General features: G+C 48.3%; 1 protein-coding gene across 1 annotated transcript in view; it reads right to left on the bottom strand.

The window, feature by feature from the left end:
* Positions 1-256: 256 nt before the first annotated feature.
* Positions 257-14,593, bottom strand: part of wls (Wnt ligand secretion mediator) — a 48,460-nt gene continuing 34,123 nt past the window's right edge. Inside the window, exons 8-12 of the mRNA XM_079243090.1 lie at positions 14,287-14,350; positions 3,817-3,960; positions 3,394-3,477; positions 3,125-3,293; positions 257-1,007 (exon numbers count right to left, since the gene is read on the bottom strand). Coding sequence (XP_079099216.1) covers positions 898-1,007; positions 3,125-3,293; positions 3,394-3,477; positions 3,817-3,960; positions 14,287-14,350 — 571 coding nt within the window. The 3' untranslated portion in view covers positions 257-897. The remainder of the gene's footprint in view (positions 1,008-3,124; positions 3,294-3,393; positions 3,478-3,816; positions 3,961-14,286; positions 14,351-14,593) is intronic.

Genomic DNA, 14,593 nt, shown 5'->3' with positions numbered 1-14,593 from the left:
TCCAGAACAGGAACAATATTCTGGATACTACCATCCAGAACAGGAACGGCATTCTGGATACTACCATCCAGAAGGCAGATTAAGTAAAATTTTTTATTTAAATTAGGATACAAAGCAAATTAAAAAAAGAAAGTAACAAGCTACAGCTAACCTTTAAAAAAAACATTTTGAGAGCTTGATGCATACATTTTATGAAGCTGAAATAAACAAACTTATAAAAAATAGATATCTACATTGTAACATGATGAACGTACAGGATGACTTTCCCAAAGTGACTATGCGGTCTGTACACTTCCCCCCGTGATAGCATATAATACTTAAAGACTACATGACAGCAGGACTTCACACTATCTACTTTCTTTATATAACAGATGCATCTGTGACAGGTTCTGAGGCCTTGAATACAACTAGAACAGGTAATAAAAGCAGGACAATCCAAGCAAGTGGCTCACAAATTGTCATCTCGCTGTCCATCTCCGTGTGCCGGCTGTTACAAGCAACTTCTAACCACCAGGAGGTGGTCGTCCTCACACTTACATCTCTTTAATAAAGCATCTTTTCAGTACCTAACTGGGTGTAAAAGGCATTGTGCAACATTTACAAACACAGCATACTTTACATACAGTATTAAATTCCACCATGAAATGAAAAGGACAGATAGGAGTGCTGATATTCTGCTTTTTGCAGGTACAATAGAGACTTTGGAACACGGACGCTGCGTAAACAAGCTCAGGGTTTGGTGCTAGAAAAATGCAGCAACTTAGGGGGTAGTTGCACGCATGGCCGATTGTCTGCAGTTTTTAGGAACGGGGTGTTAAAAAAAAAAAGCCTATTTTATTACACAGACATCCGTGGAGCGATAGGGATGGAGACGGACCCTCGGGCTCAGCGGACGACTTATTCCTGGGCTTCTTTGCCGGCCATTTTGTAGATCTCAGTGGGGCCATCGACATGGGTGATTGTGGTGGTCAGCTGGATGTCCTCTCCACTGCTTGCTCCGGCATCACCTGCACATTAAGAAAGATAATCAGCACTAAAATGATCTGAGCTGCTGTCTAAAGCTGCAGTACACAAGGTGCTGCACATCCAGCTGCTTTTATGAACACAAACACTTTCAGTTCGCTCCAACACCAGTGGAACTGGGAGTGAATTGGCCCTCCCACCAGACGACTTGATGCACTTCAGGGCAAGCATCCACAACTTCAAACCCTCCTTGCCAACTTCCCCATCCCATCAGTGACCAGAGAGAGATGGATGGTTTTCTTTACCTCCTTGCTCTTCTCTCCAGTCCCTTCTCTTAGTCTCTGGTCTCTGGAAGGAAGCCTGGTGTCCATTAGAATCACCATCTTGGCCCAAAGAGACCCTTCTTTACCCTGGGAATCTGGGTTCCTCTCTGTCTCACTAACTACCCCCAACCACCACCACAAATTAAATGAAAAAGCAGCTTTAGAACAAAAGCCTCCAACCGGAATAAAAAGACCCACTGAGGACATTCGTGACATTTAGCAACTTTGGGACAACCTTTTGGGAAGTAAAGACGAACCTCTGCACCGTTGGCCTGGAGTGACCCGAGTCCATCAAGAGTTTGTACCAATATACTCTGGATATTAAGGGGTACGGATGGGCATTTGAATAAACTGTTAATCGATCATCAGGAACATAAATGACAGATTTTTTAAAAATATATAATTAATATTTTATTAAAATGTGTTTATTTATTTACAGGCTTTGTAATGATTTAATCTTGATTAATGACATTTTAATCACATGGCAATAAATTCCCCAAAAACCTTTTATTATTTAATTTCAGTAGATATACACCATAGACTGTATATAGAAAGATGCGCGGAGCCTCCGTGACGTCACCCGTAAGTTTCTGAGGAGCTGAACTGAAGCTCGGTGGGCGGTTCCTACCGTCGCCATCTTGGCAGGGGCGTGCGCTTCGTCTCACCCAGAAAATACAAATATGGGCAAAGAGGTGGAGCTGAGAGGGGGGCTGTGAGCGTCATGGCGGATGATTGACATCGAGCGAACTCCGAGCTTTCTGTAGCTAAGAGCTAACCCAGCTAACGCGGAGATAACAGGAGCTAACCAGCTAACAGAGGTAAGCCGGCTAAAGCGAAATCACGTTGTTAACCGGCTAAAAACTGCGGTTGTTCTGCGTTCTTCTGACTTGAAGCAGGAGATCGGGTACCTGTCAATCAAAAGGACACGCCCCTAAATATTCCAAATTTGAGATTAAATTACTTTTAAACAGGCGAGTTAGAAAAACATTCACTCCCCCCACAGTTGTCATGAAGGTAAACCTGACCTATTAAACTGAAAATGGGTTTTTGAACCAGCCTGTAAACATGTTTATTTCTGCTGTAAACATGTTTATTTCTGCTGTAAACATGTTTATTTCTGCTGTGAAGTTGGTCTTTTTAACATGGGAGTCTATGGGGAATTGCTCTGTTTTCAGCCTATAGTGGATGAAAGGGGAACTGCAGTTTTATGCACTTCCACATAGACTTCACTTTTAACCGCCGAAGGCTCTGTCCATCTTTCATATACGGTCTATCACACACACACACACACACACACACACACACACACACACACACACACACACACACACACACACACACACACACACACACACACACACACACACACACACACACACACACACACACACACACACACACACACACGGTGGAGGTGTAACTGAATAATTCTGACCCTCCTACTACCTTACAGTTCCTGCCTGTTATTATTTCCTTATTCGAAATGAGTAACCCCCCGATTGGATTCCTAAAACCAATAAGAACGAGTCTCCTGAAAGGAACGGCTCCTCAAGGTCCAGCTTCTGTCAACGGGTCATAAATCCCGTCTCCAGTATGGACCCTGGACCAGATTCAGGCACAAGAGCCATCGTAGTGTCTTAATGAAATGTAGCCATGCTCCGATCTGGCCAGCACCTGTCACAACTGATAAAGGTATTGATAAGGCCAATGGCAGACGGTTCTGACCCTCGTGGAAAATGTAGAACCAGCTCCTGAGTGGAACTGGTTTTCTTTGCACGCGGCTGTAATGGTTTACATTAGGTAAAAACCCAGTGGAGAAAACAGAAAGGTGGAGGTACCGGTGATGCATTGACCGCTTGACTGCTCGTCTCCATAGCGTTTGTGAGAAGGCGCGTAGAGGAACATGATGGCGAAGACGTACAGATTCCACATGCCGTAGATGCCGGTGAAGAAGGCGCTGTTCACCTGCACGGTGTGCTCTCCCCAGTGCCAGTGGCCTTCGTTCACCTGGTCACACAGAGGAGATGAAGATGTTCGTGTGAGGAAGGTTCAGTCGCTGAAAGCTCATCAGTAAAACACAGCAGGTGGTCCAGATGAGGAGACTCACCTGGCTGATGATGAAGAAGATGACGGTGAGAGCAGCACATGCCAGAGTGACCAGCATGAGGAATTTAAACCTGAAAATCAGACCCTGAAAGGTACAAAAGGAGACTTTATTAAAGACATACTGCTGGGATATATATATAAAAATATATATATATATATTCAAGTTCTTTTCCAACAGAGGCCGGAGCGTCCAGGCCTGCCTAGCGTCTAACTCACACAACAACATGCTGCGAGGCTTAGAGAGATTTTAAAAGAGGCAGAACCTTAAAGGGAAGGAAATATAAAGCGTGAAAATCTGCAGCGGTATTTGTTTTTATTTCATTAAATCATGTCACGTTTCATCAGGAACTTGTGAAAATTGTGTCTGCTTCTAAAGAAAAGGAAAAAAAAAAAAAGTCAAACAGTGGTGTGAAGACACACTGACCTCATAGTGAAGACGCCTGGCCTTGGACATGGCGGGCAGGGACGTCCTCTTGCCGCTGATGTTGCGGAACACTTGGAAAACCATGAAGCAGAGGAACAGGAAGTAGAGGCAGGCACAGATTCCTGCTACAATGATGAAAGCCATCTGAAGACACAGTAGTCAAGGAACCAACGAGCCAATAGGAAGACAGAGTCCAGATGAAGAACTTACACATTTTAATAGTCAGATTTTCTAATATCTGCCTCATCTTTTCCATGTTTCTGTAGTTCACTTAGTCAGCTCACCTCATCAGCTGCTTGTTAACATACATATCCAACCAGCCAATCACATGGCAGAAACTCCATACATCTAGTCACGTAGACACGGTGACGATGGCGTGCTGAAGGTCAAACTGAGCATCAGAATGAGGACGAAAGGAGATTTAAGGGACTCTGAACGCAGCATGTTGGTCTGAGTGACTGGGATTCACACAAAAACATCTCCAGAGTTTCCAGAAAAGGTCTAAAGGAGAGGAAATATCCAGTGAGCAGCAGCTGTCTGGACCAGAACGTCTGGTTGGTGTCAGAGGAGACTGGACAGACTGGTTGAGATGACAGAAAGACAACAGGAAGTCCAGTAAACACTGGTTCCCACCAAGATCTGCAGAACATCATCTCTGAACACACAACACGTCCAGCCTGGAAGCAGATGTTCTCCAGCAGCAGAAGACCACAGCGGGTTCCCTCCTGTCAGTAAGAACAGGAAACTGAGGCTACGATTCACACAGACTCACCAGAACTGGACAATAGAAGATGGAGAAACGTTGCTGGTCTGATGAGTCTCCAGTTCAGCTCCACATTCACATGGTAGGATCAGAATCTGCTGGAAACATCATGACAACATGGATCCATCCTGAGTCAGGGTCAACGCTTCAGGCTGCTGCTGGTGGAATGGTGGGGGGGTTTCTTGTCCCACTTTGGTTCCCTCAGTAGCAACGTGTTATTATTTAACCTCCACAGCCTACCAGAGTCCTGCTGCTGACCATGTCCATCTCTTTCTGAGCACAGTGGAGCATCTTCTGATGGAAACTTCCAGCAGGATGATGCACCATGTCACAAAGCTCACATCATCTCTACCATGACGATGAGTTCACTGTCCTCCAATGGCTCCACAGTCACCAGATCTCAGTCCAGCAGAGCAGCTTTGGGATGAGGTGGAACGGGAGATTCTCATCATGATGAGGTGGAACGGGAGATTCTCATGGTGATGTGGTGGAACGGGAGATTCTCATGGTGATGAGGTGGAACGGGAGATTCTCATGGTGATGTGGTGGAACGGGAGATTCTCATCATGATGTGGTGGAACGGGAGATTCTCATGGTGATGAGGTGGAACGGGAGATTCTCATGGTGATGTGGTGGAACGGGAGATTCTCATCATGATGTGGTGGAACGGGAGATTCTCATGGTGATGAGGTGGAACGGGAGATTCTCATCATGATGAGGTGGAACGGGAGATTCTCATGGTGATGAGGTGGAACGGGAGATTCTCATGGTGATGTGGTGGAACGGGAGATTCTCATGGTGATGTGGTGGAACGGGAGATTCTCATGGTGATGTGGTGGAACGGGAGATTCTCATGGTGATGAGGTGGAACGGGAGATTCTCATCATGATGAGGTGGAACGGGAGATTCTCATCATGATGAGGTGGAACGGGAGATTCTCATCATGATGAGGTGGAACGGGAGATTCTCATGGTGATGAGGTGGAACGGGAGATTCTCATGGTGATGAGGTGGAACGGGAGATTCTCATCATGATGTGGTGGAACGGGAGATTCTCATCATGATGTGGTGGAACGGGAGATTCTCATGGTGATGAGGTGGAACGGGAGATTCTCATGGTGATGAGGTGGAACGGGAGATTCTCATCATGATGAGGTGGAACGGGAGATTCTCATGGTGATGAGGTGGAACGGGAGATTCTCATGGTGATGAGGTGGAACGGGAGATTCTCATCATGATGTGGTGGAACGGGAGATTCTCATGGTGATGAGGTGGAACGGGAGATTCTCATGGTGATGAGGTGGAACGGGAGATTCTCATCATGATGTGGTGGAACGGGAGATTCTCATGGTGATGTGGTGGAACGGGAGATTCTCATGGTGATGAGGTGGAACGGGAGATTCTCATCGTGATGAGGTGGAACGGGAGATTCTCATGGTGATGAGGTGGAACGGGAGATTCTCATCATGATGTGGTGGAACGGGAGATTCTCATGGTGATGAGGTGGAACGGGAGATTCTCATGGTGATGAGGTGGAACGGGAGATTCTCATGGTGATGAGGTGGAACGGGAGATTCTCATGGTGATGAGGTGGAACGGGAGATTCTCATGGTGATGAGGTGGAACGGGAGATTCTCATGGTGATGAGGTGGAACGGGAGATTCTCATGGTGATGAGGTGGAACGGGAGATTCTCATGGTGATGAGGTGGAACGGGAGATTCCCGTCATGATGAGGTGGAACGGCAGATTCTCATCATGATGAGGTGGAACGGGAGATTCTCATGGTGATGAGGTGGAACGGGAGATTCCCATCATGATGAGGTGGAACGGGAGATTCTCATCATGATGTGGTGGAACAGGAGATTCTCATGATGTGGTGGAACGGGAGATTCTCATGGTGATGAGGTGGAACGGGAGATTCCCATCATGATGAGGTGGAACGGGAGATTCTCATCATGATGAGGTGGAACGGGAGATTCCCATCATGATGAGGTGGAACGGGAGATTCTCATGGTGATGAGGTGGAACGGGAGATTCCCATCATGATGAGGTGGAACGGGAGATTCTCATCATGATGTGGTGGAACAGGAGATTCTCATCATGATGAGGTGGAACGGGAGATTCTCATGGTGATGAGGTGGAACGGGAGATTCCCGTCATGATGAGGTGGAACGGGAGATTCTCATCATGATGAGGTGGAACGGGAGATTCTCATGGTGATGAGGTGGAACGGGAGATTCCCATCATGATGAGGTGGAACGGGAGATTCTCATCATGATGTGGTGGAACGGGAGATTCTCATGGTGATGAGGTGGAACGGGAGATTCTCATCATGATGTGGTGGAACAGGAGATTCTCATCATGATGTGGTGGAACGGGAGATTCTCATGGTGATGAGGTGGAACGGGAGATTCTCATCATGATGTGGTGGAACGGGAGATTCTCATGGTGATGAGGTGGAACGGGAGATTCTCATGGTGATGAGGTGGAACGGGAGATTCCCATCATGATGAGGTGGAACGGGAGATTCTCATCATGATGTGGTGGAACAGGAGATTCTCATCATGATGAGGTGGAACGGGAGATTCTCATGGTGATGAGGTGGAACGGGAGATTCCCGTCATGATGAGGTGGAACGGGAGATTCTCATCATGATGAGGTGGAACGGGAGATTCTCATGGTGATGAGGTGGAACGGGAGATTCCCATCATGATGAGGTGGAAAAGGGAGATTCTCATCATGATGTGGTGGAACGGGAGATTCTCATGGTGATGAGGTGGAACGGGAGATTATCATGGTGATGTGGTGGAACGGGAGATTCTCATGGTGATGAGGTGGAACGGGAGATTCTCATGGTGATGAGGTGGAACGGGAGATTCTCATCACGATGTGGTGGAACGGGAGATTCTCATGGTGATGTGGTGGAACGGGAGATTTTCATCATGATGTGGTGGAACGGGAGATTCTCATCATGATGAGGTGGAACGGGAGATTCCCATCGTGATGAGGTGGAAAAGGGAGATTCTCATCATGATGTGGTGGAACGGGAGATTCTCATCATGATGTGGTGGAACGGGAGATTCTCATGGTGATGAGGTGGAACGGGAGATTCTCATGGTGATGAGGTGGAACGGGAGATTCCCATCATGATGAGGTGGAACGGGAGATTCTCATCATGATGTGGTGGAACAGGAGATTCTCATCATGATGTGGTGGAACGGGAGATTCTCATGGTGATGAGGTGGAACGGGAGATTCTCATCATGATGTGGTGGAACGGGAGATTCTCATGGTGATGAGGTGGAACGGGAGATTCTCATGGTGATGAGGTGGAAAGGGAGATTCTCATGGTGATGAGGTGGAACGGGAGATTCTCATGGTGATGAGGTGGAACGGGAGATTCTCATGATGATGAGGTGGAACGGGAGATTCCCATCATGATGAGGTGGAAAAGGGAGATTCTCATCATGATGAGGTGGAACGGGAGATTCTCATGGTGATGAGGTGGAACGGGAGATTCCCATCATGATGAGGTGGAAAAGGGAGATTCTCATCATGATGTGGTGGAACGGGAGATTCTCATGGTGATGTGGTGGAACGGGAGATTCTCATGGTGATGAGGTGGAACGGGAGATTCTCATGGTGATGAGGTGGAACGGGAGATTCTCATCACGATGTGGTGGAACGGGAGATTCTCATCATGATGTGGTGGAACGGGAGATTCTCATGGTGATGAGGTGGAACGGGAGATTCTCATGGTGATGAGGTGGAACGGGAGATTCTCATGGTGATGTGGTGGAAAGGGAGATTCTCATCGTGATGAGGTGGAACGGGAGATTCTCATGGTGATGAGGTGGAACGGGAGATTCTCATGGTGATGAGGTGGAACGGGAGATTCTCATGGTGATGTGGTGGAACGGGAGATTCTCATCATGATGAGGTGGAACGGGAGATTCCCATCATGATGAGGTGGAACGGGAGATTCTCATGGTGATGAGGTGGAACGGGAGATTCCCATCATGATGAGGTGGAACGGGAGATTCTCATCATGATGTGGTGGAACAGGAGATTCTCATCATGATGAGGTGGAACGGGAGATTCTCATGGTGATGAGGTGGAACGGGAGATTCCCGTCATGATGAGGTGGAACGGGAGATTCTCATCATGATGAGGTGGAACGGGAGATTCTCATGGTGATGAGGTGGAACGGGAGATTCCCATCATGATGAGGTGGAACGGGAGATTCTCATCATGATGTGGTGGAACGGGAGATTCTCATGGTGATGAGGTGGAACGGGAGATTCTCATCATGATGTGGTGGAACAGGAGATTCTCATCATGATGTGGTGGAACGGGAGATTCTCATGGTGATGAGGTGGAACGGGAGATTCTCATCATGATGTGGTGGAACGGGAGATTCTCATGGTGATGAGGTGGAACGGGAGATTCTCATGGTGATGAGGTGGAACGGGAGATTCTCATGGTGATGAGGTGGAACGGGAGATTCTCATGATGATGAGGTGGAACGGGAGATTCTCATCATGATGAGGTGGAACGGGAGATTCTCATGGTGATGAGGTGGAACGGGAGATTCTCATGGTGATGAGGTGGAACGGGAGATTCTCATGATGATGAGGTGGAACGGGAGATTCCCATCATGATGAGGTGGAAAAGGGAGATTCTCATCATGATGAGGTGGAACGGGAGATTCTCATGGTGATGAGGTGGAACGGGAGATTCCCATCATGATGAGGTGGAAAAGGGAGATTCTCATCATGATGTGGTGGAACGGGAGATTCTCATGGTGATGAGGTGGAACGGGAGATTATCATGGTGATGTGGTGGAACGGGAGATTCTCATGGTGATGAGGTGGAACGGGAGATTCTCATGGTGATGAGGTGGAACGGGTGATTCTCATCACGATGTGGTGGAACGGGAGATTCTCATGGTGATGTGGTGGAACGGGAGATTTTCATCATGATGTGGTGGAACGGGAGATTCTCATCATGATGAGGTGGAACGGGAGATTCCCATCGTGATGAGGTGGAAAAGGGAGATTCTCATCATGATGTGGTGGAACGGGAGATTCTCATCATGATGTGGTGGAACGGGAGATTCTCATGGTGATGAGGTGGAACGGGAGATTCTCATGGTGATGAGGTGGAACGGGAGATTCTCATGGTGATGTGGTGGAAAGGGAGATTCTCATCATGATGAGGTGGAACGGGAGATTCTCATGGTGATGAGGTGGAATGGGAGATTCTCATGGTGATGAGGTGGAACGGGAGATTCCCGTCATGATGAGGTGGAACGGGAGATTCTCATCATGATGAGGTGGAACGGGAGATTCTCATGGTGATGAGGTGGAACGGGAGATTCCCATCATGATGAGGTGGAACGGGAGATTCTCATCATGATGTGGTGGAACGGGAGATTCTCATGGTGATGAGGTGGAACGGGAGATTCCCATCATGATGAGGTGGAACGGGAGATTCTCATGGTGATGAGGTGGAACGGGAGATTCTCATGGTGATGAGGTGGAACGGGAGATTCTCATGGTGATGAGGTGGAACGGGAGATTCTCATGATGATGAGGTGGAACGGGAGATTCCCATCATGATGAGGTGGAAAAGGGAGATTCTCATCATGATGAGGTGGAACGGGAGATTCTCATGGTGATGAGGTGGAACGGGAGATTCCCATCATGATGAGGTGGAAAAGGGAGATTCTCATCATGATGTGGTGGAACGGGAGATTCTCATGGTGATGTGGTGGAACGGGAGATTCTCATGGTGATGAGGTGGAACGGGAGATTCTCATGGTGATGAGGTGGAACGGGAGATTCTCATGGTGATGTGGTGGAACGGGAGATTCTCATGGTGATGTGGTGGAACGGGAGATTTTCATCATGATGTGGTGGAACGGGAGATTCTCATCATGATGAGGTGGAACGGGAGATTCCCATCGTGATGAGGTGGAAAAGGGAGATTCTCATCATGATGTGGTGGAACGGGAGATTCTCATCATGATGTGGTGGAACGGGAGATTCTCATGGTGATGAGGTGGAACGGGAGATTCTCATGGTGATGAGGTGGAACGGGAGATTCTCATGGTGATGAGGTGGAACGGGAGATTCTCATGGTGATGAGGTGGAACGGGAGATTCTCATGGTGATGAGGTGGAACGGGAGATTCCCATCATGATGAGGTGGAACGGGAGATTCTCATCATGATGTGGTGGAACGGGAGATTCTCATCATGATGTGGTGGAACGGGAGATTCTCATCATGATGTGGTGGAACGGGAGATTCTCATGGTGATGAGGTGGAACGGGAGATTCTCATGGTGATGAGGTGGAACGGGAGATTCTCATGGTGATGAGGTGGAACGGGAGATTCTCATGGTGATGAGGTGGAACGGGAGATTCTCATGGTGATGAGGTGGAACGGGAGATTCCCATCATGATGAGGTGGAACGGGAGATTCTCATCATGATGTGGTGGAACGGGAGATTCTCATGGTGATGAGGTGGAACGGGAGATTCTCATCATGATGTGGTGGAACGGGAGATTCTCATGGTGATGAGGTGGAACGGGAGATTCTCATGGTGATGAGGTGGAACGGGAGATTCTCATGGTGATGTGGTGGAACGGGAGATTCTCATGGTGATGAGGTGGAACGGGAGATTCTCATCATGATGTGGTGCAACGGGAGATTCTCATCACGATGTGGTGGAACGGGAGATTCTCATGGTGATGTGGTGGAACGGGAGATTCTCATCATGATGTGGTGGAACGGGAGATTCTCATCATGATGAGGTGGAACGGGAGATTCTCATGGTGATGTGGTGGAAAGGGAGATTCTCATCATGATGAGGTGGAACGGGAGATTCTCATGGTGATGAGGTGGAATGGGAGATTCTCATGGTGATGAGGTGGAACGGGAGATTCCCGTCATGATGAGGTGGAACGGGAGATTCTCATCATGATGAGGTGGAACGGGAGATTCTCATGGTGATGAGGTGGAACGGGAGATTCCCATCATGATGAGGTGGAACGGGAGATTCTCATCATGATGTGGTGGAACGGGAGATTCTCATGGTGATGAGGTGGAACGGGAGATTCCCATCATGATGAGGTGGAACGGGAGATTCTCATCATGATGTGGTGGAACAGGAGATTCTCATCATGATGTGGTGGAACGGGAGATTCTCATGGTGATGAGGTGGAACGGGAGATTCTCATCATGATGTGGTGGAACGGGAGATTCTCATGGTGATGAGGTGGAACGGGAGATTCTCATGGTGATGAGGTGGAACGGGAGATTCTCATGGTGATGAGGTGGAACGGGAGATTCTCATGGTGATGAGGTGGAACGGGAGATTCTCATGATGATGAGGTGGAACGGGAGATTCCCATCATGATGAGGTGGAAAAGGGAGATTCTCATCATGATGAGGTGGAACGGGAGATTCTCATGGTGATGAGGTGGAACGGGAGATTCCCATCATGATGAGGTGGAAAAGGGAGATTCTCATCATGATGTGGTGGAACGGGAGATTCTCATGGTGATGTGGTGGAACGGGAGATTCTCATGGTGATGAGGTGGAACGGGAGATTCTCATGGTGATGAGGTGGAACGGGAGATTCTCATCACGATGTGGTGGAACGGGAGATTCTCATGGTGATGTGGTGGAACGGGAGATTTTCATCATGATGTGGTGGAACGGGAGATTCTCATCATGATGAGGTGGAACGGGAGATTCCCATCGTGATGAGGTGGAAAAGGGAGATTCTCATCATGATGTGGTGGAACGGGAGATTCTCATCATGATGTGGTGGAACGGGAGATTCTCATGGTGATGAGGTGGAACGGGAGATTCTCATGGTGATGAGGTGGAACGGGAGATTCTCATGGTGATGTGGTGGAAAGGGAGATTCTCATCGTGATGAGGTGGAACGGGAGATTCTCATGGTGATGAGGTGGAACGGGAGATTCTCATGGTGATGAGGTGGAACGGGAGATTCTCATGGTGATGTGGTGGAAAGGGAGATTCTCATCGTGATGAGGTGGAACGGGAGATTCTCATGGTGATGAGGTGGAACGGGAGATTCTCATGGTGATGAGGTGGAACGGGAGATTCTCATGGTGATGTGGTGGAACGGGAGATTCTCATGGTGATGAGGTGGAACGGGAGATTCTCATCATGATGTGGTGCAACGGGAGATTCTCATCACGATGTGGTGGAACGGGAGATTCTCATGGTGATGTGGTGGAACGGGAGATTCTCATCATGATGTGGTGGAACGGGAGATTCTCATCATGATGAGGTGGAACGGGAGATTCTCATGGTGATGAGGTGGAACGGGAGATTCTCATGGTGATGAGGTGGAACGGGAGATTCTCATGGTGATGAGGTGGAACGGGAGATTCTCATCATGATGTGGTGGAACGGGAGATTCTCATCACGATGTGGTGGAACGGGAGATTCTCATGGTGATGTGGTGGAACGGGAGATTCTCATGGTGATGAGGTGGAACGGGAGATTCTCATGGTGATGAGGTGGAACGGGAGATTCTCATGGTGATGAGGTGGAACGGGAGATTCTCATCATGATGTGGTGGAACGGGAGATTCTCATGGTGATGTGGTGGAACGGGAGATTCTCATGGTGATGAGGTGGAACGGGAGATTCTCATCATGATGAGGTGGAACGGGAGATTCTCATAGTGATGAGGTGGAACGGGAGATTCTCATCATGATGAGGTGGAACGGGAGATTCTCATGGTGATGAGGTGGAACGGGAGATTCTCATCATGATGTGGTGGAACGGGAGATTCTCATGGTGATGTGGTGGAACGGGAGATTCTCATGGTGATGTGGTGGAACGGGAGATTCTCATCATGATGTGGTGGAACGGGAGATTCTCATCGTGATGAGGTGGAACGGGAGATTCTCATCGTGATGAGGTGGAACGGGAGATTCTCATCATGATGAGGTGGAACGGGAGATTCTCATGGTGATGAGGTGGAACGGGAGATTCTCGTGGTGATGAGGTGGAACGGGAGATTCTCATGGTGATGAGGTGGAACGGGAGATTCTCATGGTGATGAGGTGGAACGGGAGATTCTCATCATGATGAGGTGGAACGGGAGATTCTCATGGTGATGAGGTGGAACGGGAGATTCTCATCATGATGAGGTGGAACGGGAGATTCTCATGGTGATGTGCAGCAGCTGTGTGATGCTTCATGTCAACATGGAGCAAAACATTCTGAGGAATGTTTCCAGAACCTTGGCTCAAAGAAGTCATGCTGTTCTGGAGGTAAAAGGGATCCGACCTGCTTCTAGCACGGTGAACCTGATGAAGTGGTCGGTCAGTGAATCATCTGCAGTGCGAGACAGCAGGATGAAATATTTTCATCAGGGTTTTAAAATCTGCACTCCAAGCATCTAGAAAACTGCCAAAAGTGGCGGTGGTGGGTGTCGCCAGGTCAACAAGCGGGGCAAAAGTAGGTGCTTAAAAACCCTGAGCGATGCTTGGCAGATGGCACCGCTCAATTATCTCTCACCTTATTAGTCTAGTCTAGTCTAACTTCTGATTCATGTTGGAGGCAAGAAAAACAGCCACACCTGGCAGCTGGCACACTTTGGAGAAATGAATCCCTGAAGCCCCACCCATCTGCTGCTACAAATGGCTTGAAAAGGATACAGCCAGCTCGGTTCCAACTTCAGAAGCCCAGATGCTGTAGAACGGATTTGTTAGCTGGACACCTCTGGTGAGAGAAACACAAACATGAAGTGATAAAAATGAGCTTCATATAGCAGAGAAAAACCTGCAGGACACCAGCGATCCCTGGTCTGCTGGTTTCGTCTCAAGCTCCCTGTAGATGGCAGGAGAGTAAACACACATTCTCTGGTGGTTTTTTCCTTCCACCTTCACGCCAGTCCCTCCACATGCGCTACAGCTGGTAGCCTCTACGTGGAGAAGCCAATCGTGTACTTGTGAGCAATGTAAG

The sequence above is a fragment of the Telmatherina bonti genome, assembly GCF_933228915.1.
Source record: "Telmatherina bonti genome assembly, chromosome: 7".
NCBI lineage: Eukaryota > Metazoa > Chordata > Actinopteri > Atheriniformes > Telmatherinidae > Telmatherina > Telmatherina bonti.
The sequence above is the reverse complement of the archived record's forward strand: the minus strand, read 5'-3'. Positions and strand labels throughout refer to the sequence as shown.